Here is a 26,826-nt window from a genome sequence, read left to right as displayed (position 1 = left end):
CGAATTTGCCGATGGTGATGATTTATAATTTTGATTCCTAAAAAAGATAAAAGTTTTGAAATCATTGTTCACCTAAAGGCATTTTAACTGCTGAATACTTTACAGTTCAGTGACTCTTTTCACAAAAAAACTTACGACAAAGACTATTTTTTCCTTTTCCTTAACAAGTATCTATATAAGCTGTAGTTGGTTACCAAAGTCTTGCATTTATAGTCGTAAGATTTGTTTTGTTAAAAGGGCCAGATGTAAATATTTTTACGAGGTCAATATGCTTTATTAAACCCATGACATCCAGTCTCACCATTTAGTATAAGCCATAACTTATAGCATGCCTTATAAAATCAAGGATACATGGGCGGATCCAAGATATGACTTTAGTGAAACACTTAAACTAAAACTTAGCATGTAAAATTGCTGGAATTCATTTTATAGAATATACAGTTAAATCTTGTTGTTATTAAATATTATGTTCATAGGTTCAAACTGAAACAATTATTATAATTGTGTACAGAAAGACTTAGTATTTCGATAAAATAAGTTCAGCTTCCGTACTTTTAAAAGCCATTTTGTAAAATTAATGGAATGTACCATGTTAATTTCGCAATAAGACAGTGAAAGACATGCTTGACCTTTATGATTTCCTGGTCCGTAATCAATGTAGACAGTCGGTTTATGCTTTACACACGCAAAGAATATATACATCTTACCTCGCAAAAGAACCATTTTCTTTAATTTTGTTCAGGTAAGCTCTGTACATGCTTGCCCAATTGAAAGATGACCATAAGCCCCTGATTTTTATATGATGATTGATGCTACAACATTTGGAATCGCCATGCTAGGTATTAAATAGCAACCTAGTTGTTTACAGTCAATATTGATCTCACTGAAAATGTTGAATGAAATTGTCGAAGACATTTAAATTAACGGAAGTGTAAGGATTATCAAGGTTATGTGGGGATATGTAGTAAGGACATTTAAAATACAGTTTATCCAAGGGATTTTTTTTTCGTTTTTAAATAATTTTTGTAATTTTCAGATTTAATTTATTTATCTATATCTAGAGAAAAAACACGCGGTACATATATGTTATTAATAAAAGGAAATTTTAGATCTGTATATTTTAGATATTTTTCTGAAGCATTGATGCCGTCATGCAACTACTAGTAATCACAAACATCCTTTGATACTTCTTTGAAGGACGGTCTGTGTTCTCATTCATCTTCCTCCAATAAAAAAATAACTGTGACATTAATTAAATTTCGAGATTTTTTTTTATTTCTGATCATGAAAATGTCATTCAAATTAACTTCATGTTTGGTGTACACGAGTAAACGAAAGTCATTCAAAAAGTTCGTTGACTTTTGTCATATTTTTTTTTATTTAACGTCATATTACAACCAAAATCATAGAATATAAGTATTCATGGAAACAATGACATGATTTTTCTCATTCTGATCCGTGTTCGCTCTGCTCCTATTTGTATTGTTTTATGGACTTTGATATTGAATACTCTTCGTTATCTTCATATCATTCTTGTACGCAGTCGATATTGCGCTAAATGGCAATTTGGCGGTAAAGGAATACGAAATGTATTTAAAACCTAGGAAAGTGAGTAAACTTGTAATGCAGTGCCGACTATTATTATTCAGCCAATGCAAGAATTTCATGATGATTTCTCAAGGCAATTTGTAGGTTGTTGACCAATGTACGACTATCAAAGGGCCAATGCAGGGATTGGGACTCTCTCTCTCTCTCTCTCTCTCTCTCTTGTCATTAAAGGCAAGGTCCAATACAGGCACTGGGCGACTCTCTTACAAAGTTATTAACTGTACTCCGTGGCAATAAAACACTTTTCTTTTAGAATTGACTAATTTGACTTCCTTTTTTAATCAAATGGAATGAAACTTCACACATTGATAAAATAAATGTTCTTACATATAAAAATACATGTATGTTTATTTTCAACTTTGTAAAAATAATACAATAATGAGGAACATTGTCTACGTATTTTATTTTTGAATGACCTCATAAATATAATGTAGTTTTCAAAAATTACCTGTCGATGTTATAGTAATAATGAAACACCCCTGCACTCCTACCCCAAATTTTGCTCACATTGATCTCAATTCAGCAAAAACTGTTTCCTACCCTGTAAACTTCCTTTTTATTTGTTCAACTACATGTGGCCACATTAACGTTTATCAAATAAATATTTCAAAAAAAAAAACATCTTGTTTATTATAAATTAACCCATTAAAGTTATTTTGGAATCGTTGTAACTATGCTTGCAGTAAGGACGAGGCACGGGGGACGGAAAGACGAAATAATTACCGGGGGTCTGTTATTACAGAAAAAAGTAACTTTACATAACCGTTTTGAATATTTTTTTTTATATTTCCAGCGGTCAGAATGAGTTTGAATTGCCATATCTGTATTGGATTCCAGAACTTCATGAAATCTCTTCAAACAAATATATACGAGTATATATAGCGGGTTCCAGTAAATGGTCTACCAAGCCTCTTTTTTTTTTTTACTCCTCACTCAAATATGAATAGTAGTGAAGGCGGACTTTCAGGAGTACTCTGCAACATTATCTTCGATAAGTGGTGTGAGTTAAAGTGGTTACTCAAAAATTCAAGGGAACTTTGGGAAAATTTGGTATTACAAAATTTTTTAAAATCAACACCATAAAACATTTTTCAACTTCACATGTAACCATTTCCCAAGATAAAATGAAGGCCATGCTTTTTTATATCATTGACAGATGCTTTTTCAATAAAATTGAAACTCGTAAATTTGCTTGAGTTTATTATTAAGGATATCTTTGTATAGATTTTGGAAACCATGTCTTCCAATAATCTATTAGAATTCCAATGGGTGCCAATTGTACATTACTTTACTTGTGATCAGGTGTGTTGGCCAGGGAATCCACATGACAATTGTATTCACCGATAGTACAATAAAGGAATTTATCAAACGTAAAATTCCTGTAGTATTCGTAGTAACCTATAATGCAATTCTCATTCACCTGATTTGTCAGCTAAAGTCACATTGGTGCCTCATTTGCTAATCTGACGCCAAAAATATAGTTCAGGTTCCCATGCAAAATATTTGTCCAAAAAGAAATTTTGATTCATGACAGCACAAAATTGTATCATGGAGAATACTTTTAAATTCAAGAGAAATCGATTGAAGTACATTTCTACAGAATTATATTATAGGGTGGTGAAAACTAAAACGCAACATAACTTTTCTGTTTACCATGTCTCCACGTGCTTATCACTTCCTAGCCACATTTCCATGAATAATTTACCTTATCTCGCTGTAGTCTCGCTAACTCCCGCTAGAGCCACTGCCAGAGGTACTTTGAACTCATCGGATTTTATAATTTGCAGAACACTGAAAAATAAAAGGTCCCGAACACATTAGTAGGGTTGTCTAATCTCACGTATTTTTTGTTCGGTATTCTCCGTGCAGTTATGTCGCTATAACTAAATAAAACAGAGACAGGAGACATTTACTACTGATGGGTAATGGGTAGTTAATTCACATATTGATACTGATTAATTTCCCTGACTTTAGGAGCAGAATGGGATTTATCAGCAATTTCTTATATCCTCTTTGTCATTAATCATGTTAATTCTAATGTCAAGCATAAAGAAAATTGAAGAACTGTGATTACTTTCCTTAAGCTAAGTTATCTCAGTAATGGTCAGTCAAATTGAACTGAAATCGTTCTCATTTCCTGGGAAGATTTACGACATCGATGTCACATGCAAAACACGAGATTTTATGGACTAATCAGTGCAAGGCTGAAAAAAGATAGCTAAATCCGAAGACGAGCAAGGAACCCAATGACGTAAGCATTAATTAAACATCGTGATTTTAATTTTCGTCTCAATAAACTCACGCAAGGAGGAGGGTTGGAGCGCACGCAGAAAGAAACCTTACGGATGAAACGTGTTGATCTAAATAAAACACGATAGTCTGGCGAATCAAATATTGGATCAATGCTTCCATCCGCTTCGGCATCTGACTTACTGGCAGCGCATGACTGCGAAAATCTAACAGGACAATTTGATAAAGTAAACATATAATCCCTAGGAAATCGTTTGTGTCGTCAACTTAAGGCGGAGAGTCGTCGTTAGAATGGCTGAATGTGCTCCTAAAGATGTGACATCGGACATCTCTAGTGAAAAGGTGGGGGAAAACAAAATGTCACGCACCACCAGGGGGAATATAATAATATTCGCAATGGACGGTAGTGATATAGCTATAGATGCATTAAAATGTGAGTATCTTTATTCCAAACATATCGGAGTGGTAGAATAAATTCTTAATATCAAAGTATACAAATCTCTTCTTCACAGTAATTAATTTGTTACAAAATTTTGCTTATATGTACAACATACTAACAAAAAAAATTATTAAGTGCTGGGAACGTAAAAATTAGTTACAATCTCATAAACAAAAATAAATATTTTCCTTGAAAAGCCGATCCCTGTAATATATTAAGGTAAAAAAACTTTGATTTTCTGATTGATTTATTACTACTTTATCTATATTTATATTTTTTCCCTGATACCCGACGATGGTAACTGATATACAATATAGCTGACTATGCTGAATGATCACGCGTTTGTCATGTTTGTTGTGGTTGAGTCTGTTTTGAACAATTACATGTTTGCATTGCCATTTTGTTATTACTGAATTCCCGAGATCATTCTCACAAATGCCTTGGGTTCTTGCATGTAGCTAGAGTCGTAGGGGTCGCCAATCTGTTAAACGACTAACGATTTCTATTTTTCTCTTGGGATCCTTAGCTTTAAGTTTTGTAATCATAAAATCCATGGCCAGCATAGACATTAAAAAATGACAAAAATGTCTATATAGTAATTTTCTCCATCGTAACAAACGCAATAGTACTGCAATGACGGTAATACGAAGGTTAGAAGATTAATTTTAAATAACCAACTATTGTTTAAGATTTTATAAGTAATGATTTTTCTATGTGATCATGATTATGAACTACATGTCTATGTTATCCTCATGCATTTTATATAATAATGATAAACTGCTAGTATTTCCTTTGATGCAATTGTTTTCTTGTATAATGTATAATATTGCACTATATTATTTCTTAATTCCAATGATAAGAGTGCTTTCTACTTGAAATTTTGAAAATTTACTGCTAGATTGCTATAACATTGTAATTCCTGGGAATGGATTTCGTGTAACATCATGCCACACAGACCAGAAATATCAGTTTAACTATATTACAAATGAAACTCAGATGCAGCTAAATAAATCCATTTGTCTTGTTTATTTTACCGTTCAAAAATTGAAGAGAAATGTAGAATGCGAGACAGGTTTCGAATGTAACAATTCTGTAGAAACGTCAGAATTGCAATCCAATCACTGTCAGATTCAATGGTATCTTTATTTCAAGCCCACTGGGATATATCTAGTCGACACATGGATGAAAGTAACTAAAATAAATATTTTTACATTTGATTTGTTTTTAAACCTGCTTTAAACTAACAGACATCTGGATAGACATATTTTTTTGGTTTCATGATGTGATCAATGAAGTGGTGTGCGTGATATTTGCATAAAATTATCCCACAAGCCAATCGATTGATCATAGTCATGAAACCGAACAATCTGACAGTAATTCCTTATAATATTATTCTACGTATGAATAATTTCTAAAACGGGGACATTTATTGACAAACAAGTAGATGAAACAAGAATATCAGCAGTCTTTTTTAAATTCACTATTTTGTAAGTTCTATGATCGAAACAATGACCTTGTCAGCAAAAACAATTTATCATTGAGTCAAATGCTGACTGACTTTTTTCATACTAATTGTTAGTCCATTTTTTCTACACTTAATTAACGACGGATTTTGTCGTTATTTCCCGATCATGACAAGAAGCACTTGGAGGGTGTGACCGGTCGGCAGAGGATGCTAATTCGTCCATGGCACCTGATCCCATCTCTGATGTTTTGGAGGTCCGTGTTTGCCCTGTTTCTATTTTGTTTAAGTTTTAGCTTATTAAGTAATTTAAGTAATTCTGACAACTTGATTTTGGCAAGTGATCTATTTTTAACAATTTATACAGAATAAATTACTAGCGATATTCAATTTTAGAAATCTCACAATTCTCACTAAAAATGCCAATATAGATACATCGCTGTATATTCTGCTTATACAATAAATTAATACGGTAAATTTCAAAGGCAACTCTATCTTTGTCTAATTCTTGAGCTGTTTTGAGGAATAATGGAAATTTAATCATGAATATGAATGGTATTTATCCCGTGATTTCATTATACAAAGGAAAGAATGTGGCTTTAATTTAGGCTATTCAAATGGTTCCTCCAACATTTTTCATCTTTCTTTCTTTTTTTTCTTCTAATTTTTCCTATCTCCTCACGTTGTATAATGCCAAAAAGTAACCATGGGGACCAAGAACAAGAGTAAAGCATATTAACATTGGTGAGCCAAATCTCAACTTATGACTTGTTTTATTGACACGTCTAAGACCCATTATTTTCTGCGGTTATGGTTCACAATGATGGGTTCAGAGATAGTGTTTCGTATTCCTGTAATATTGATCGCCATCAGGATCAGTCTAATAATTCCGAGATATTAAGATGTACAGTGCATCAATTAAAACTGATAGGCAGCTTCACCTACGAGAAAGTAGGACACAAAAGTATTAACTAAAAAAGGAGACTTTATATATAATCATGACTAGTAAGCTGGAAAACTATTCTATTTATAGAATATATGAAAGGCAGTATGTTCATTGAGGTTTTTTTATTCACCGTAATGCATATACACTGTATGTTACATGTAGTACATATTCTTATGAATTGAATCTATGAGTATATAAACATAAAACAGATCCCTCACTAGAAAATGCTGACACATTTCATAAAAATATAGTTAAAATGATATATAGAATTATTGATTTTTTTTAAACATTAAAAAAATATTAGAGACTTTCAGATATACTAAAGCCTTTAAAAAAAATCAAATATGTCATCATGTTAACCATTGACCTTAAGATTTGATCTTGACTTCTTTGTTAAAAATATTGAAGTCGACTTCTACAAATATAAGATCTCTATTAGTTATACATGTACACAGCGCATACAGGTAACACAAGTGTTATTTCATTTAAGACAGTCAAATCACACTTGAGGTAAAATCAATCACGATTAAAGAATTATCGTTTACAAAAAAAAAAGGAAGTTGCAAACTAAATTCTTTACAGAAGCCAAACAAAAAGCCAGAGAGCTCAAAGTCTATGTAAGAATGCTTCCATAGAATGAAAAATATGGAGATAATGAAAAGAATTTGAGCTCAAAATTCCATTAAATGATACAAAATAGGAACAGAGCTAACACAGACCTTCAAGCATCATAGGTGGGGTCAGGTGCCATGGAGGAGTGAGCATTCCCTACCGACCGGTCAGAACCGCCGTGTGCTCCTTCTTATGATTTAAGAAGTAATGGTGAAATCTGTCGATAATTTAGCGTCTAAATAATAGTCTACTAATGAGTATTTAAAACGTCAGTCATCATTTGACTCAATGATAAATTGATAAGCTGATAAGGCCATTGCATTGACAATAGAACTTACGAAAAGATGACTTGAAATGAAACTGCTGATATTCTTGTTTCATCAACTTGTTTTTCAATAACTTACATCGTTTCAAATAGTGTACATAAGTAGATCATGCACTTACGTATAAGATAAACTGAGAGATATAAACCCTGTATGTAGATGATGAAGGTATATTGCCGCATAATTGAGGGAAGCTGACAATTGAAAAGTTAAAGCCATCTTGTTTGTCAAAAAAGTAAGTTGGTTGTTAGATTAGCATTAACGTCCATTTCAAGGAAAATATCCAAATGTGAAACAGATGTGTCTGGCTCTGTTGTATATTTTATTTCAAGGTCCCCGGAATATATCATATCGATATAAGAATGGAAATAACCAGTTATAGTTGACAATGCCTCGTCGACATGTCTAAATGTCGAGTTGAAGGCAACAGCAAGAGTTTTCTTCTTTTCACATATAAGAGTTTTGAGAATTATGCCTCATATGAATACAAAAGTATGTCTGCTGATAACGGGAAGCAATTGGTACCAATCGGAATTCTAATACACTGATAGAAAAATTTGTTTCAAAAAAATAGAAAAATACTTTCAATCAGAAACTCGAGCATCTTTTTCATATCAACTTCAGAGTACTTGTGTGTACAATCAGAATGAATTTATTGCAAAATAATTTTGCAAATGACCAATGAAATGGTGAGACAATTTACGAGTTACATTTTTATTGAAAAAACTGCTGTCAATGATATCAAAAAACCTGGACTTAAATTTATGGAGAGGAATGGTTGTATATAAAGTTGAAAAGTCGTACACTTTAATGCTGTTGATTTTAGTAAAACTTTGTGACTTTAAATTTCGAGAAGTTCCCTGGAATTTTTAAGTTTTAACATCTGATTTATACCACTAATCAAATATATTGTGACACAGTGCTTTAAAAGTTTCTCCGTCACTACTGGAAATATTTTAGTGAGGTGTAAAGAGAGAGGCTTGGTAGAACATTTACTGGGACCCGTTATGTGTCTTTCTTTGTTAGAATGTTTTTGAAGTTTCTGAAGAAAATATAGATGTGGTAGCTCAAATTCATTTTGGTTGTTTGGAATAATAAAAATATTCAAAACTGACATATGATTTTGAACCTTTTTCTCCTTAGAAAGAAAGCTATGGGTGTAAGTAGGATTACCACTTGTAGAATTAAATCCAAGCTGCTCTAAAATACATTTTATATAATGAACCTTACAAACAAAGACAATGTTGTTACATATCGTATAAAAGAACCTCATTATATTTATACCAACATATTTATTAAAATACCTGTATATTTTTAACCGCATCTTTATAATTCTGAGCAATCGTTACATGACATTGTGTAAATTCAAAAATTTTATCATGTTTTCGATGTACCCCAATATTTGATTTAAATACAAATGTCTACTTCTACATGTAACCAAATGTCAGATCTCTGCTAGCAATAGAAAAAAAAAAACACGTTTTATTTCATTTTTTACAGTTAAATTACACGTGAGGTAAAATCAATCAAGATAAAAAGAAGCTTTGATTAAAAAAGAGACAGTTGCATAAACCAAATAGCTTAAAGCCTATGCTGGAATGCTTCCATAGAAATGTCATATTAAAAGAACCTCATTATATTCATACCCATGTCTTTTTAAAAATATAAATAAAACAACATTTTTTTTTATTTTTCTTGGCAATCGTTACATGATATTGTGTAAATTTTATTGAACAGGGTACGCAGCAAAATGTCACCGACCTCAGGACATTGTAGTTCTTGTGTATGCGGTAGAGATGAGTGAAATCTTCACCTCGGCGCAGTGGCTTCAAAGTGAGAACTATCCAGTATATACATCAACGTTCTATAAATCTAAATCCACTCTATCATTAGTATTATCACGAGTCTGATCGGCGTGTTACTATTCATTTATGGAATGAGGAAAATGATGATAAGATCATGATAGAAGTTCAATATGGCCAGTCAGATAAAATCCCTCAACAGCTTGTAAAGTATTTGATTGATGGCGCGAATCTCTACGGGATAATTATCTGGGAACGACATTGGATGAAATGACAAATGATTGGTTATCATTGCTAGGAAATTGCCAATTCACCATAGAATAGAAAACTGATTTTACATCTCATTTGTAATATTTAACGTAGCAGTAAATCAGAAATTATATGTTTAAAAAAAATGGATCTGAAATTGGCAATGTATACACATGCTTGCCAATTTAACGATATATGTGTATACGTATAGATAAAGTATTTATTGATTTTTTTTTAAAAAGCTTTCTGACTGGTCATATTGAAACAATGTTGTTTAACTTCTTTTAAAATTTCTTTCGAGTACTTTCAAAGTAAAAAAAAGCTCATTTATAAATATGATTGAACTTTAAAATAATATACCTGTACAATGTACATGTACTAGACACATCAACTTTGAGACCCAAACTTCATAATTATAATTAAATAGTTAATTTCTTTTTATGAAATATGAATGTGATAAAAAACAAACACTAAAGTAAAAGAGATAAATTTCTAACTTTCAGCACCGAACAGAGAAGATGTGGATGCTTTCCAGACAATATTTAAACATGAAATAGAGAAGATACAGAGGAAGCTTCAGACTTTCGCAAACATTTTAAGACAGCTTGGAGTGAGCGTTTTTTTTAAACCCTAAAATCAGAGTTTAATGAGTTTAAGTCCTTGGACATCCTTTAAGTATTCAACGTTAATTATATAGAAATTTTTAAATGACAATGCAAAGTAACAAACAAGTTACTTCTAAATAATCCTAATATACGAGGGGTGATCAAAAAGTTCGCGAACTATCTCTATATCTACATAACCACAATTCAGATTAGGAAAAAAAAATTGGTATACACATATCCATACACAAGTACTAAAAATAGCATATGCTGAAAAAAGTTTTGCTCCTTGTTTGTGACGTCGTCACTATGCAGGACACTTGTGACGAAAAATGGTTGTCTCAGTCGAACTCGTTCAACAACTGACTGTAAAATTCATGGTATATCCTAGAAATCCCTTTGAAGAAGCGTATAATAATTTGTACACGGTTTATTAATACAAATGACTACCTATAAATTCAATCAATGATTGGATTGATCGCTTTAGTGAAGGAAGGTAGATGGTTAAATGTGATACTTGTTATGTTGCCCAGTGAAAGCAAGTTTAAAAAGAGATGTGTTTTTTTAGTTAAGCTTTTTGCTATCAAGGACCTCCAGTTAACACTTTGAAAATTAGTTGAATATTTCAACAATAATATAATTATTAAATACCTAAGATATCGTTTACTCTAGATTGTAAACAAATTAGATATGATAAAAAGGAGGCACCCATTCTCTATCCACCCTGAATAAACATCTCTCCCGAGACAGGAGATTTGGACTTTGGTGGTCGCCATGCTTATTTTTGGAAAGGATATTCTTATTCATCCATTCTGTTGCCGAGATTTTACCATTTCTGACAATTGAACTGTTCTTGGCGTAGAAATTAACTTACATTGAAAGAAGTATTAAACTCAGAAAAATCTTTCAGCTTTTTTAACAGAACGCTGCGGAGAGGGTCACGTGACCGCCTATATCACGTGATTCGCGCATGAGCAGAACGGTGACAGATGTGCATTAAAATAATCGGAGGGGACTGATTTAAAATATAATCAACACTGAAACCAAATATTGTTTCTATTATGGAAGTTATTCAATTAGTTCGCGAACTTTTTGATCTCCCCTCGTACATATACTAAGATTTCATGTGCATGTAATGCATAACACCTTTGCTGTTTGATAGAATGCTCTCGGTTTTGATCAATAATTGATGTAATTTCAGGTAAACGGAAGTGTCAGAAGTACGCATGCGTCGAAGCCTGGTGAGGGAATAATCAACATAGGAAAGGAATTAAACGCCACTATGATAGTTACTGGAAGTAGGGGTCATGGAAAAATCCGGAGAACACTTCTAGGCAGCGTTAGCGATTACCTGATTCACCATGCTGACATTCCAGTGCTCGTATGTCGAAACCAGCTGTCAAAGTGAGAACAGCGATATGTCATCATTGTGTACATCTTTTTTCTCTTTGCCGGTTTGTCAACAATCGCGGAGGTGACGTATGTGAATTGACATGATCTGCTCATTTTTTAACATTTGACATTTTTCCAAGACATTCCATACAAATATTACAACACTGAAATCCCAGCAAATTTGGAAAATCAATATTGAAGGCGTCTTATCCATTATTTTGCATTATACCAAAATACAGAATACAAAGGATTTAAAACCTTAATCACTTTAAAAAACACTTAATACCGAAATTTCTTTTTAAAAAATTATACAAAAATAATAACATATTATAAGCATGTTGGTAAATGAAAAAAAAATATGCATATTGATCTTTGAAATATGTCAATTGTTAGGCTTTTGTTTTTTTCTGAACTGACATAAGAAAGTTCCTGATAAATACATAGAAAGCTCACAACAGGAATGACCGGTCAACAAGGGATGCTTACTCTTCCTAGGCACCTGATCCCATCTCTGGATTTCCGTGTCCTCTTCACATATTTGTGTTCTTTAATTTTTTTTAAAATCGTTTATTGTTTTTTATCGTCACTTTTTATACATTGTGTAAATATTACATTCGTTCGAGGCATATATTTGAAATATTCCTATATAACACCAAACATTTATATCACATTAAGCCAGATTCAAATTATTATTTTCTTGATTGGCAATGATTTAATTAATATATAAAACATATGGAGATAACAAACAGTATTCCAGCTTTAAAGCTTACACAATAGGAGTGGAGCAAACAAGGACCCCCAAAACATCAAAGCTTGGATCAGATGTAATTGAACATCCCCTGCCGACCGTTCACACCCAGTGTGTACTTCTAGTTATGATTGGAAAATACAGAAAAAATCCGTCGATAATTCAGTGTGTAAATAGTGGTCTATAAAAATAAGTAAGGAAACATCTCTCAGCATTTGATTTAATGAGGTTTTATTCCTCATTCTGTCAGATTTCTCAATATTATTTACTAACCTGGTCTATTTTTTTCAAAATGTTGTGTAAATATGATATTAATTGTTGTTATTACAAAACTAATTTGACCAAAGCAATGACATTTAAAAATATTCTCGATATGAACAATATGGTAATAGCTTTCATAAGTTTATTGTCTTTTACACTATACAAGACAAAGTCAAACTAAAAAAATGATGTCATTTCTGCCAAGTTGATAACTTATGATTAAAGACATACATGTATCTTGAACAGTTCTATATCTAGAGACGTACATTTCTACATTTCTGAAAAATCGTCAAAAAGTCGGAATGTATATATATTTTTTTCATTCATAGCATCTGTTAATTCCAACACAGCACCTTCTTTCTTGTTACGTAATGCTTGATTTGTTGAATCAGCTTCCTGCCTTCTCAGACCGGAGTCACCCAAGATAAACAGTTAATGATCTTGTTTAACTTCCAAGATTAAAAAAAAATCAAATGGAAATAAATAATGTTAAATCTACAAGCTTATAAATCGATATGCACATGGAATAATCAATTGACTTTATTTAAATTATGAGGTTGTTAATTTTAGATATGTACGTTTTCATGTTTGGTTGCTATTTGTGACAAATGTTGTTGATTGTGCTTGTGCAAACAGATTTGCTTTTAAAATACAATGCCTTCTCAGAGACAGCTAGACAAGGATTTTCTAGAATTAAATCAAAATTAACGTCTCAAATAAAACAGGAAAAAAGTGTTTTCTATTCTAAAGAAATTAATGTCTGATTATGTTTATATGATGAATATATAACAATTAATATGTTGAATTATTGTTGTATCTTATGTTATTAAACGTTCATGTTTGCAATGGTTTTTCTCTATGTTATTTCGACGTCGGAATGACAAATTTAGCTCTCGTTGATTCTATATTTATCATTTATCAATAGCAACTAAAATGGAGATAACAAAAGAGTAAGGATTAAAGATATTCACATGGAATTTAATGGTTAAAAAAAATAATTAGTAATTTTCTTTAGATATCGAAAATCTTAAAATCATCCTAGACAATAAATAAGGACACTATGTACCTGAAGAAAAAGAAATATTAATGTATTAGTGATATAATATCAAAATATTTGAAAATTTTCAGATTATTTAAAAATCTCAATGCGCTAAATATTGAGTAATTGTTGAGAGTTTGCGGGTAATACATATTTTAATTATGGCATTTTGATTTAATGCATGTGTAAAACAATCCAGTTTGCCTTTTCATTTTGTTATTTAAAAGAAAAATATTTCTTGGTACTCAAATTTATTCTTTTTATTTAAAAATTTATAATTTTATTTTCAATGTATTTTAAAGGTACATAGACACAGATCTGAAGTTAATATTTTCTTAAATTTTCTTCAAAATGTCATTATTTTAACTAAAAGTTATTGAAATGTTTAACTTCAAATCTGTGTCAATGCATCTTTAAAGTAAAAGGGTAAATCTTGAACTTAATTTGACCATTAATATTTTTACCATTGACACAAAGAATTAGCAAAAGTCAAAAATTATAATTGACAAAAAATCATGTAGGCGTCCCATGTCAGTACTTTTTTGACATTTTTAAAACCCATCGAGATTTTTGTTTCGATAAGACCTATCAATGATGGTTTAATGGATACAATGCAATGTTTATTTAAGAAATAAACAACAATGTTAAAAAGTTCTCTGGGAAATGAACTTTTAGTTGGCCACGTGATCAAATCCTGGGCTTCTCAGTAGATTTGATCACGTACCAACTAAAAGTTCATATCTCAGTGAACTTTTTAACATTGTGGTTTATTACTTATATTTACATTTGAAACGAATACATTTCGAGTTAAATTATATTTATTACACGAACGCGCCAACGTATTGCTATGTAGTGACGCGCAATGACCTAGAAGTCGTTTGGTCAAAATATCACATCGCTCTGTGATCCGGTCGCGCTATGACCTCTGACCCCCATATGAAATTCACACAGAATTGAACGTATTTTCTTTTCAATAGGTTCATCTAAGTAAGATATTTGCAAATGTAAATATAAATTTTTGTCCAATTAATCTATAGCTGCATCTAAATTGTTACCCTCAAGACAGTTAGACTTATGATATGGCAAACCTTAGCAGATATGAAATACAGAATGCAGATATACTTAACCAAAACAAGAAAATATGCTTTTTATTCGATACATTTTAATTTACATTAAATGAAAAATAAACTGTATAAAATGGTATTAAAAAAGTATTCTCAGCAAATGATTTTTAATGTTTCCCTCCTACATATAGACGGTATAAAACATAAATATCTTAAACAAACATTCAAAGGAGTATGCAACTGAATGCCAGGAACTCAAAATACGGTCGATCTGATACATGTATATGCAATAGCTAGCTTGATTAAGTGAAATCTTCAATCACAATGGATATCATATAAATTTATTTTTATCTACATATCACACAGATACAATATATCATCAGTATTATCACCAAATGGATCGCATTATTTCCAGTCATTTATAAAATGTGGAGAATAGTGATAGACTCATGCCTGAAGTTCAATATGGCCAGTCAGATAAAATCCCTCAACAGATTGTAGAGTGTTTGATTGATTATCTCAACGGGATAATCTGCGGGAAATGACGTTTGATGCCTTGACAAATGATTGGTTATTATTGCAAGGAAATTACCGACTATTTCAGGGCAGAAAAGGATACTGGCGTTGAAATAGCAACTTTTTGATTAAATAAATTCATCTCCAAATGGAATCTTGAATTCACAATTTAAATATACGAGTAACACCTTTAGTATGCTTTTTAGAACTGGATATAAATGTAGACGGCAATATGATAACTATTACCCAATTGACCTTTCAAATACATTTAACATGTGATTTTCCACACCTTGTCATTGATAAGGTATCTAAATTGGACACAGACAGAACATTTACCCGTTGATGCTTTTAGTTGTAAACTGTTGTGATATCCTTTGTAACGAGAATGAGAAGTGGTTCTTTCAGTTGGGGTATCGGAGATTGTCTGCGTATTTTAAACATGGTTTCACAAATAAGGACGCACGATCCTTCCAGGTGACCTAATTTCTTTGACTGATAAAACGTTCCTTTTATATCTTACTTCAGAATCAATATAATAATTTATAACAAATTAAAAACACCTAGTGAATTTGCACAATTTCTTTACAAAGCAACAATCTGATCTGACTATTTATATGTTAATGAAACGAAAATTTGTGATGTGATGAAATTACGCAGGGTTTTTTTTAATACGACAAATATTTGCAGTTAAAATTCAGAAAATCTTGTAATAATTCTTGAAATGACCTGTGAATTCAAATAACACGTAAAACTGCTTTTGCTAGGAAGAAAATTATTTGATATACAATGTATTAAACCTTTTATGTTTTATGTTTATATGTTTTTAAACCATATTATTTACGAACTTCAATTTATACTCAAATCTTTATACAACAAGGGATATCAAAATATATTAGAATAGAAAAAAATTAATTTGCTTATTCAGCATCCATGTTCGCCTTAGGTAACTTTGTGTATATTACAATTATATTGGTGCTTGTAAGGTTCCGTGTGTTATGTTTTAAGCTAATCAACGAATCGTGGTCAAACAGATTAAATTCTCAGGCATTGATTTGAAACTTGTTGAACTTATACAGTAATCGATATTTTGAATTGTTTCATAGTAAGCACTTGTATCATAAAAAATAGAGAGAAAGAGATGAAAAGAGCATGAAGAGTGACCACAAATTTTTATGCTTGATACTGGAATATAAACTGATTTATGACGTATTATAGACCAACCTTACAATGTTCACACCATTTCATTGTCAATACTTTTATCAACCTTAAGTTCAATCGAGGGTAGGTAAAGATATTTTCTCCACATACTCAAGAGCATGCTCTATACAAGTACGTACAATTTCTACAACGAGGTAAATTATTGACAAACATGTTCATGAAACAAGAATATCAGCAGCAGCATTTCGTTAGTTCTATGGTCGATACAATGACCTTTTCAGCAAATGCAATTTATCATTGAGTCAAATGCTGACTGGTGTTTTTCATACTTATTGTTAGTCCATTATTTTCATACATAATTGATGACAGATTTTTCCATTATTTCCCAATTATGACAAGGAGCACACGGCGGATGAGACCGATCGGCGGGGGATGTTCACTCCTCCATGGCACCTGATCCCATTACTAATGTTTTCGAGGTCTGTGTTTGCTCTCAGTCTGCTACTATTTTGTATTGTTTTATGGACTTTTGGGCTTGAATACTGTTCGTTGGTTCCGTATATTTCTCTTCCGTACATTGATGAATCTACACCTATACCTATCTTCCACTGGTCTCGTGACATTTCCTGAACATTTTTGACAGCAAAACAAAGTTGATTTTTTCTTGTAAACCTGAGAAAGTTTGAATCGAACAGGGAGCATAAATTAAAGAAAAATGATGATTCAATCTTCACAACAGGTGTACATGAGAGTTTTATATAGTTTTGGGAAATGAATTATTATGGTGCATACATAGTCTGTAATTGAAAAATAAACAATTGTTTTAAACACGTGAATTCACATTTATACTGAAGAATCCTTTTAGTGTCGTTTTGTCAAACCTGTTGCTCTCTCCATTTTATGGCGACAATATATTTCAAACTTTCAATAGTACATAGATGAAGCCTTTCAAAAACACAAAATCAAACCGGACAAGAAGGATAAGTGAAAGGTGCTTCAAGAATTCCTTATTTGTATAAAACATAATTCGTAGATACTGGATCATAAAAAATGAGACTTATGTACTTTATTTCTTGTTACTCAGTGATTGCTGTAGTCAAAGGGAACACCTTGATAATTAACGATTGGGAGTATTTTATCTGATAAAGGATCTGGAAAAGAACATTTACAGAGAAACGTTTTGGATCAGCTGCTTAAGGAAACGATCGCTCGCTTCAAGATTGCGAAAAATATAAAATAAATCCTACAAGATAGACTTTCTACACTGGAGAAGAAAAAGGATAGCACAAATAACCTTACCAAAGGTGAACAAGAAGAAATTTCATTAAATAATTGAGAAGTAAAATTCAATTTTTTAAAAAAAAGAAACTTCATTTCTTTAAATGAATAACTTATTTAGGCAGTGTTAAAATTCAGGGGGGTTGCAATGCTTACTTTATGCTTTGATTTAGAATTTAAACAAGAGAAACATGCAAATAACAAAGAAAAGTGTCGGTAGCTATGAGATAGAAATAAACTAGAAATATATTTTTGTTAAGGACATATCATTAAAGCTGTCTTCTTGAGTGATTATTCCTGAATTGAAAATAAAGGTTATTCTAATTTTTTGGTCATTTTTGGTTTCTCATTTTTTTTTCAAATATGACACATCAATAAGTGATCTTTTAATTATAATTTCATATGTAGATAGATCTGGCCGTGGATTCTATGCATACGTGGAACGTGATCATGCGAACCCTGGGGATGGCCACACTATAGTGTATGATGTTGTGAAGGCGAATTTTAAAGAAGGGAATAACAAAAACACTTGCGTTTTCACTGCTCCAAGAAAGGGGTTATATTCATTTACTTGGATGACACGTGTCGAGTGCAACAAAGCGTACACAAGCGAACTTCACGTCAACAAAAATGTCGTGGGCAGCACGTATGCATATTGTGGTTTGAATACTGTAACGGAATGCTATTGTAAAGCTTTTTGAAGGTGATGTTGTATTTGTACATGCTCTTTCAGGAAAAGGAATGATAAGAAGCAGCAAGCATGGACGATCCTCATTCTCCGGGTTCCTTATTGAATGAATGTTTAATTAAATCTTTCCAGTATTAAAATAATGACACAAGAATGTATTAGTGCTCTTCATAATTGAAAACCAAACAAAGAATATGACCTTTGATATTTTTTCTGACAAAAATATATGTCATTAATTTCACAAATAATCAATAGTTTAAAAGGATATTTTTATTTATAAAGAATTTCACATCCTATAAATTTTCTTTAAAAAATTGACTCAATAATGGTGAGTTATCTGCAGGATCCGATTAGAATGGAAAATAGTTTTAATTTTTCTAGTTATTGTGTATGCAAAAGTGATAGAGTCAAACATATATCACATTGATGAGAACATGACCTATCTAAATTTATTATCTTTGAGCAAGGCATAAAAAAGGGTCCAGTGAAAATACCAGAGGTAGGGCAAGGTGCCTAGAAGAGCCTAAGAAAATAGAATGTATGAAATAAAATCTTTAAACGGGTTGTTCCTGTAACATGAACGTATATCTCAGTATCATTCTGCTGATTACAAAATTAATTGCTCTCTAAAAATGTCATTGCATATTATATAATTTTATTCGATGTTGATATCACATGCAGATGATGGTGGAATATCACGACATAAATAAGGTAAACTGACAATGGGAAATCTGGAATCACGTCGTTTTTTAAAACAAATTGTTAATACATAATTGATTGAATGTAGGTACGTATTGTTATGTGATTAAACGTCATCGATTTATTTCATTGGTAAATTGTAAGTCACAGCAGTTTTTTTTTCTCATATACAGAAGATATTTTTAGCAAATTCTGCTTCAGAGGACTAGAAGAAGGGATCAGCTCGTAATGGATCATATATAGTGTCCATCGGAGTTCGAATAATTTGTTGAAAGACCTTGTCTCTAAAGATTACATTAATGTTTTCAACGACGGACTCCTTGTTCCGAGATATCCATAGACTGATAGGTGATCAAAAAGTTCCCGAATTATGTCTATATTTAGAAAACTGCAATTCAAATCAAAATCAAATTTGACATAAATACAAGGTTGTTCGAAAAGTTCATGGATAATGTCTATCTTCGTTATATTTCTCCCTAAAATGCAAAATAAGCATAAAATATTTTGCAAAAATATGTGTTGTGTTAACTTCATTTTGAAATCAACATGTTTTGGACTTGCTGAGCACACTTAATGTCAATGTAACCTCAAGAATTTCTAAAAAAAAAATGCTATCCCTAAACATTTCACACAGTATTATCCAATGCCATTACTTACTTATTAAATTCTTTTTCTTACATTTGACATTCAATTTTTTAAAAAGAATTTCTCACTATGTATAATTTCCTTCGTTAAAGTTTAAATTTCTTTTATTAGGATATTTCCGAAGTAGAACACAAAACTGCATCGTTATCTGCTGCTAAAATGTCATTGTTTCTGTTGTTTTCAATTAGGACTACTTATCTTCTCAGGTTGATTTCTCTTCAACAAAGTAAAGTATTAAGCCATTATGTGGAATGCTAATCGATGTTACAATTCTTCAATTCAATTTTCTAGGGTTTTTTTTTTGTTTTTGCCCTATTTCACAGAGAACATGACTACAGACATTATCAGTGTATTGTTCGTATCTTACTAAATTTTGACCTGATCTGCAATGCAATTTCTGCATTTTTAAAATCTGCATAAGTTTTGAAGAAATCTTGATATTTTTGAAAAAAATACAAATCATTTGGATTTAATGTTAAAATATTTCTACCAAATTTGTATAACATATGACATCAAAAAAAAAAAAAGATATGACAGAAGTCCACGAACTTTTTGCACAACCCTCCTATATAGACAAAATTCATTAGCATGTTGTATACACAACAAACGTGAAGCAATGTTTTGCTTCATTTTAATGAAATTCCAATGTGAATAATGACGTCAATATGCGTATGACTTGTGACAAAAAAAAACCAGTTGTACTTGAGCAATAAATGGATGTAAAGTTAAACATATATGTACTTTCTGACGATATTTAATTTTACATACTACAATGCAGCTAATTCGATAAGCAAGAGCATGCTCTACGTATGAACAATTTCTAAAACGAGGTAAATTATAATTATTGCCAGCAAATTGATGAAACAAGAACATCAGCAGTCTCGTTTAAAGTCATCATTTCGTAAGTTCTATGGTCGATACAATGATCTTGTCAGCAAATACAATTTATCATTGAGTCAAATGCTGACTGACGTTTTTCATACTAATTGTTAGTCGATTATTTAAACACTGAATTGACTACGGAGTTTCCCGTTATTTCCCGATTATGACAAGGAGCACACGGCGGGTGTGACTGGTTAGCAGGAGATGCTCACTCCTCCATGGCACCTGATCCCACCTCTGATGTTTCAGAAGTCTGTGTTTGCTCTGCTCCTATTTTGTATTGTTTTATGGACTTTGATATTGAATACTGTTCGTTCTCTCTATATCCTTCTACAAAGTATAGTTCAGAAATAGTGTAATAATGTTGTTATAATGACTCAATAATTCAAAATAAGCTCATTTTTTTTATAAATATGAAAAAAAGTTTCTCTGACTACTATGTTTTATACCGTTATTTAATCTGATTTATAAAAAAAAATACTCAATCCACGTCACTTATAATTACGAAAAGACGTAAAAAGTTATGGAAAAAGAAAAATAACTGTAAAAAAAAAACCTTCAGAGAAATTTAATTTTATAAGGAGCTTCATAAATAAAATTGCTGATGCAACATTAAAGGTATATAGGCTCGGTAAGTAAAATTTGGACTGTTGATTAAATTTGCTTGGTATGGTAATTGTAATGTATTGTTTTAAGCTTGTTTTAACTAATATAGTCAAACTTGTTCATTTCATTTTGTAACCTTTGACATAAAGTACGTATGGCATTTAGAAAAAAGAGATCGAAAGAGTAAGCAATTTTTTTATGCATATCATATCTTATGAAACAAATTTTATTTTAGACAAATTCTTACAATGTTAATTCCACCTATAATGCATATTAGTTTTATCAAACTTATCATCGACTAAAGGTTAGCGTAGTTGTAAGGAAAACAAAATGGAATTTATGTAGATAACGAACAGTATTTGAGCTCAAAAATCCACCCGACATTACAAAATAGGAGCTGAGCAAACACCGTCCTCCAAAATATCAGAGATGGGATCAGGTACCATCGAGGAATGAGTATCCCTTGGCGACCGGTTAAATCCGTCGTATACTCCTTGTCGTGTTTGGGAAATTTCGGAGTAATTCGTGAACAATTCATTGTGCAAATACAGTCAGTCAGCATTTGACTTAATGATAGAATGTATTTGCTGACAAGGTCATTGTATCGACCATAGATCTTTCGAAATTATGACCATTGATTAGATTACTAATATTCCTGCTTCATAAACTTATTTTGTATTAAACGTATAAAAGAATCAGAAGCGACCGAAAAAGACGTAAAATTCATTGTTAAATACAGGTAATCTTTAAGTCAATGCAATTTAAGTGTCAATTAAAAAAAAAACAACTTTTATCAGATGGACACTAGTTTCAATGAGATTTTTATTTTCTAAGAGGCGGACTTCGTTTAAAATTTTAAAATGTAAAAATCAGTTTTATTAAAAATAAAACATGCTCTTTTTTGGTTCTTATAACCACTTTAAGATAGAGAAATTTAATAGATTACTAAATAAGTTGTCGACTGATTATGTTATCTATCTAAGTTAGCACATAATATTGAGCATTTTACCAAGGAATTGTCAATCGCTGATAAGGAGAACTTTGATCATGAAGACTTTTCTCCTTATTATATCGTGGATATCCATTTGTTTCTCCTCTCCAATCAATTTGGAAACACGCTTGAAAAGTTTAGAAGAAAGTGACAAGAAGCATGAACTTGAAAATTTGTACTTGAAAGAAGCTGTTTCAGTTTTGCAGAATGAAAACGCAATATTATCATATAAAGTTAACAATCCTGTGCTTAAGAACTCTTATCAAGATTTCAGAAAGGACAAGAGATTGATCCATCACGGTGAGCATTATGTTTTGTCAAAAACAGCATTTAAAAAATATTTTTGATATTTATAAAGCTTCGGCACATTTGGAAGATATGTCTTCCAAATATGTCAATAAGTTTGACGGGGGAACAGAAGTGAAACATATGGGTTTAACGAACAGTATTTAAAACGAAAAGTCTACGAAGCAAACAAAATAGGAGTAGAGCAAAAACGGACCACCAAAACATCAGAAGTGGGATCAGGTGTCATGGAGAAGTGAGTATGCTCTACCAACCGATCACACCCGCCGTATGCTACTTGTCATGATAGGGAAATAACGGAAAAATCCATCGCCAATCGTTTTTGTGATGACAATAGCATGATGGTACACTGCTGATGTTGACTATAGCTCTCTTAAATTGTGCTATCACAGCGTTGGTTTGTTGCACTAACGTGATCTTTATATTTATTGCTATATGGTATTGTGCATTATCTTTTTCCCTCTGTCACTTCATTGTCACTACACACTCCCATTGTGGTGTAATTGACCTCATAATCGATGTCCGAGGTGTAATAATAAATTATCCGGTATCCAGTCATACAGATTCCAATTTTTTTTAATTTCTCGATAATGTGCATGTGCTTGTGTGAAAAATCGAAAAAAAAGTCTCCGTAATTCAGAAATTGTGTTCAAAAGTCTTTAAAATTAAAATTCTATTATTTTTCAATTAGGTTCGGCTATAGAAGGAATTGGTTTCTATGCCTACATGTCCAGTGACGAGCCGGATCCGCGAGGTCATCACACTCTGGTTTACGACGTGACGCAGACGAATTATGGAAATGGATACAACAAAGATACCGGTGTATTTACTGCTCCCATGGGCGGACTATATTCCTTTACATGGTCTACAAGAGTAGAATGTCATCTTGCACATACTACAGATCTCGTTATAAATGCAAAAATCATGGGAAGTACTTACGCCTACTGCGGATTTAACACCGTTACCGGTCACGTGGTAGCAGCTGTAAACCAGGGTGACGTTGTTTTTATGCGCACGCATTCCACATCTCCAGGTCAAGGTGCAATTAAAAGTAATGAATTCGGAAGGTCTGCCTTTTCTGGATTTTTAATTAAATAAAAAAAGAAGCATTACTTGTCTTCAAAAACTTTGCTGTATGTCTGTGTGAAAATATTGAAAGGGTTACAAAAGCATGATCTGAAATGAATAATTTAGCAATGAATGCATCTATTCTGAGATAATGCAAAGAATAAATCATGGTTAAATAATTGCAAATGATATACATTAAGTGACTGAATGTTATTGAGTAATAGTGATTGAGCTGATTTTAGTATATCAAACCAAATTCTAAGTATACGAGTAAGGCAGTAATGCAAATAAAAAAATAATGGATGGTACATGTACCTATCCTCAACGATAACATTATAAAAATATTGCATGTAGTTGAGTGTAACATTGAACATTTTCACCCCAAGAAAACCATTGTCAACCGAGGCGCAGCCGAGGTTGACAATGGTTTTCGAGGGGTGAAAATTTTCAATGTTACACTCAACTACATGCAATATTTATTATATTATACTGAATGTTTTATACAGATACATATTACAGTGAACCGTGCGCGCATAAATTCCGCGCAGTCGCTATTTTTTTGGAATACAACCCGTCGTCAAGCAATGTTGACTGTTGCTACGCAGGAGGGCGTGGCTTCATTATTCAGCGGGTAGTAGTGTTTTTTATCAAATGTTTCTTGACGAATCAAATTCAAGTAATTTACATGAAAGTATAATATTACAATTCATCGACTGCCTTAATTGCTGGTGACACTGGAAAGTGGAGATCAGTAACTTACTTCGTTTTTTTTTTAAATTCAGTATCATTACAAAGGATCGACAAGGTAAGAAATGCAGGATGTTGCTAGAGACGGGATTCTCTGCTGATATTTTAAATGTACAAAACTGCAGCTTTACTTACCATGCTTACTCTAGATAGAGATCTTTGTAACCTTTTCAGCTAATTATATTTAACATGACAAAGGAATAGGAAGGCAGGGGAGATGTATGCTTTCCTGATTAAAATTGAAAAAGGTGTAGTAGGATATTCAATGCTCGCATCACAAATGCCTGGAGAGATAAAACATAGTTAGAGATTGGGTTTTCTCTCTTCAAACAGTATGTGCGTTTTCTTTCATAAATGAAATTTATCAGAAATGGTGATTTGTTCACTTATCTCTAACGAATGTACAGACTCAGTGTTAATGGTTGAACTGTCACGACTTTATCGTGCGTCTTACCTAATATGTACGTGAACATAAATAGCAATAGAATGCAATTTAATACGACAAGGAATAAGTGTCATATTTTTCGATTTCATGATGTGATCAATCGTTTGGCTTGCGTGATAATTTGCATAAACGCCGAAGTGCATAAAATTATCACGCAAGCCAATCGATTGATCATCGTCATGAAATTGAAAAATCTGACAGTTATTCCTATATTTACATGCTCTTGATTTCGCCAATCCTCATGCTACAAGCCGCGCTTCTGTCTAGCTATTTGTCCCGCCCTACAAGTAATTTTTCACTGCGCCTATTGATGAACCAATATATTGATGGGGAAAGAAATACATTTACAATTTGTAAATTTTATCTCTGACAAAGACATTGGAAATGTAAATAGATATACACAAGAAATTTCAGATTTCAAAGTAATCCCAAATCGACGAAAGGCACAGATCCTCAACTCAAATAAGTATAAGAATTAAAACTAGAAACGAAACTCGTTGCGAGCAACGAGAGGTCTTCCGTCCGATTCAGAGAAAAACAACGTAAAATCAGACTTAAAAAGAGATTTTAAAAATCGGACACAAGGGGGATCGAACCCGGGTCGCCAGCATGAAAATCCACTGCGGTACCCATTACGCCTTTTGGAACCCGCTTCAAATTTAACATTCGAATATTGCAAGATTGGTTTTTTGATTCCAACATACATTACATTTTTTTTTTAAATTCATTTTGGAATTGTAAAATGACAGCCAGCTTGCTAAACTTTGCTCAAGATGATCACATCGGAATTTGTTAGTTGAGTTTTAACAGTAATTTTTAGGATAGATAATCTATTAGTGATGAACAGATGATACCGTTTTCTTTCCTTTTTTCGATATGCATTCAACTTTTTATTCCAAGCAACTCCATATACAGGCATGCCGATGTTATATATTTCCGCACTATTGTCACCATTTGTCTACTTCTTAAGTCGGGTCACGATACATTATTTCGTGCCAAATGTCACAAGTAGTTCTTAATGCTATTCCTTTGAAATATTTGATCTATTTGATGGATTTGATAGCTTCAATGAAAATTAGAAATGTATGTTCTTCGAATTTCGAGCGTTAGAAAGTATATTTATCACATTATACAAATATGATATCGTATACGGCCAAGTAACACTAAAGCTGTGAATTTGGTAAGATTTTCCATTAATTTTGTATCCTGTTTCCCCCAAAGTGGAGATGAGTTACACGTTCATGAAAAGACTGGAATGTTTCACTGAAAAAAAATCACTCGCCCTCCGACGGTCAAGGAATGTGATACTATTTATGTTCAATAACTTGCATTTATTTCAAGAATATTTAACCTTTAATAAACAATCATTTTAAAAAATGTTTTTCTTATTTTTGTCTTTTCCATTCATTTAATATGTCACAAGCCTGCGTGGAAAAATAAACAGAAGTCAAGTAATACTTCAGAAACACAGTGAATACTAGTATTAAGTCAGGCAAGTTTCTTCAAAAGCTATTACTTATAACCATGGTTTAGGATAAGTTTTCCCTGGTGCAAAACAAAAGATTGTTGTCATCGTATTTCCACTTGTAGTCATATTGTATTCTACTTTGAGATGCAGACAAAAGCAATGTCAATAGACGTTTGAGGAAACCTCACATTAAAACTATACTCAATGCAACGTAATTGCGATGTAGCAATCTAAATAATCCTTTACATTTCATTAATCTTTTTGGTAGAAGTTTCGTTTATCTAAACGCTCAGCTGACCTTCTAGAACCCGACTTGCTTAATGGCGGAGTTCACGGAGACGCGCCGCCATCTTGGACACGCTTCAGATTTTTAAATGCGAATATCTAGTGTGTGGATAGATCAATTCTAAAATAAACTATATATTAAGCCTTTCCAGTAGGGTCTCCATTAATATTAAATATATCAAAGAAAAATATTGAAAAACAAAAAAAGTTGAAAAAGTGCATATTTTGAATTCACTTCCTGTAGCGA

The 26,826-nt window shown here is 32.1% G+C and overlaps 2 protein-coding genes and 1 pseudogene across 2 annotated transcripts; all 3 read left to right on the top strand.

Annotated features, from left to right (window-relative positions):
* The first annotated feature begins 3,667 nt into the window (after positions 1 to 3,667).
* LOC134268966 (uncharacterized) lies at positions 3,668 to 13,540 on the top strand. Its single transcript, XM_062751195.1, has 4 exons — positions 3,668 to 4,291; positions 9,378 to 9,473; positions 10,195 to 10,301; positions 11,495 to 13,540. Exons 1-4 carry the CDS (start codon positions 4,150 to 4,152, stop codon positions 11,699 to 11,701), a joined length of 552 nt encoding a protein of 183 aa, XP_062607179.1. The 5' UTR covers positions 3,668 to 4,149; the 3' UTR covers positions 11,702 to 13,540.
* Positions 13,541 to 16,629: 3,089 nt separating this feature from the next.
* Positions 16,630 to 18,572, top strand: LOC134268972 (uncharacterized; annotated as a pseudogene).
* A 3,697-nt stretch (positions 18,573 to 22,269) lies between these two features.
* LOC134268965 (complement C1q-like protein 3) lies at positions 22,270 to 23,777 on the top strand. Its single transcript, XM_062751194.1, has 2 exons — positions 22,270 to 22,560; positions 23,258 to 23,777. Exons 1-2 carry the CDS (start codon positions 22,317 to 22,319, stop codon positions 23,662 to 23,664), a joined length of 651 nt encoding a protein of 216 aa, XP_062607178.1. The 5' UTR covers positions 22,270 to 22,316; the 3' UTR covers positions 23,665 to 23,777.
* The last annotated feature ends 3,049 nt before the right edge of the window (positions 23,778 to 26,826 follow it).

Source organism: Saccostrea cucullata, unplaced genomic scaffold, assembly GCF_032062105.1.
Source record: "Saccostrea cucullata isolate Sc308-1 unplaced genomic scaffold, CSIRO_AGI_Scuc_v1 ctg250, whole genome shotgun sequence".
NCBI classification, from domain to species: Eukaryota; Metazoa; Mollusca; class Bivalvia; order Ostreida; family Ostreidae; genus Saccostrea; species Saccostrea cuccullata.
This window is presented reverse-complemented; position numbering and strand designations above follow the sequence as displayed.

Coding starts and splice junctions, on each gene's coding strand:
- LOC134268965 (XM_062751194.1), top strand. CDS start 22,317: ATGAAGACTTTTCTCCTTATTATATCGTGGATATCCATTTGTTTCTCC. Junction 22,561..23,257: donor CAAGAGATTGATCCATCACG/GTGAGCATTATG, acceptor TTTTTCAATTAG/GTTCGGCTATAGAAGGAATT.
- LOC134268966 (XM_062751195.1), top strand. CDS start 4,150: ATGGCTGAATGTGCTCCTAAAGATGTGACATCGGACATCTCTAGTGAA. Junction 4,292..9,377: donor AGCTATAGATGCATTAAAAT/GTGAGTATCTTT, acceptor TTTATTGAACAG/GGTACGCAGCAAAATGTCAC. Junction 9,474..10,194: donor CTCGGCGCAGTGGCTTCAAA/GTGAGAACTATC, acceptor TCTAACTTTCAG/CACCGAACAGAGAAGATGTG.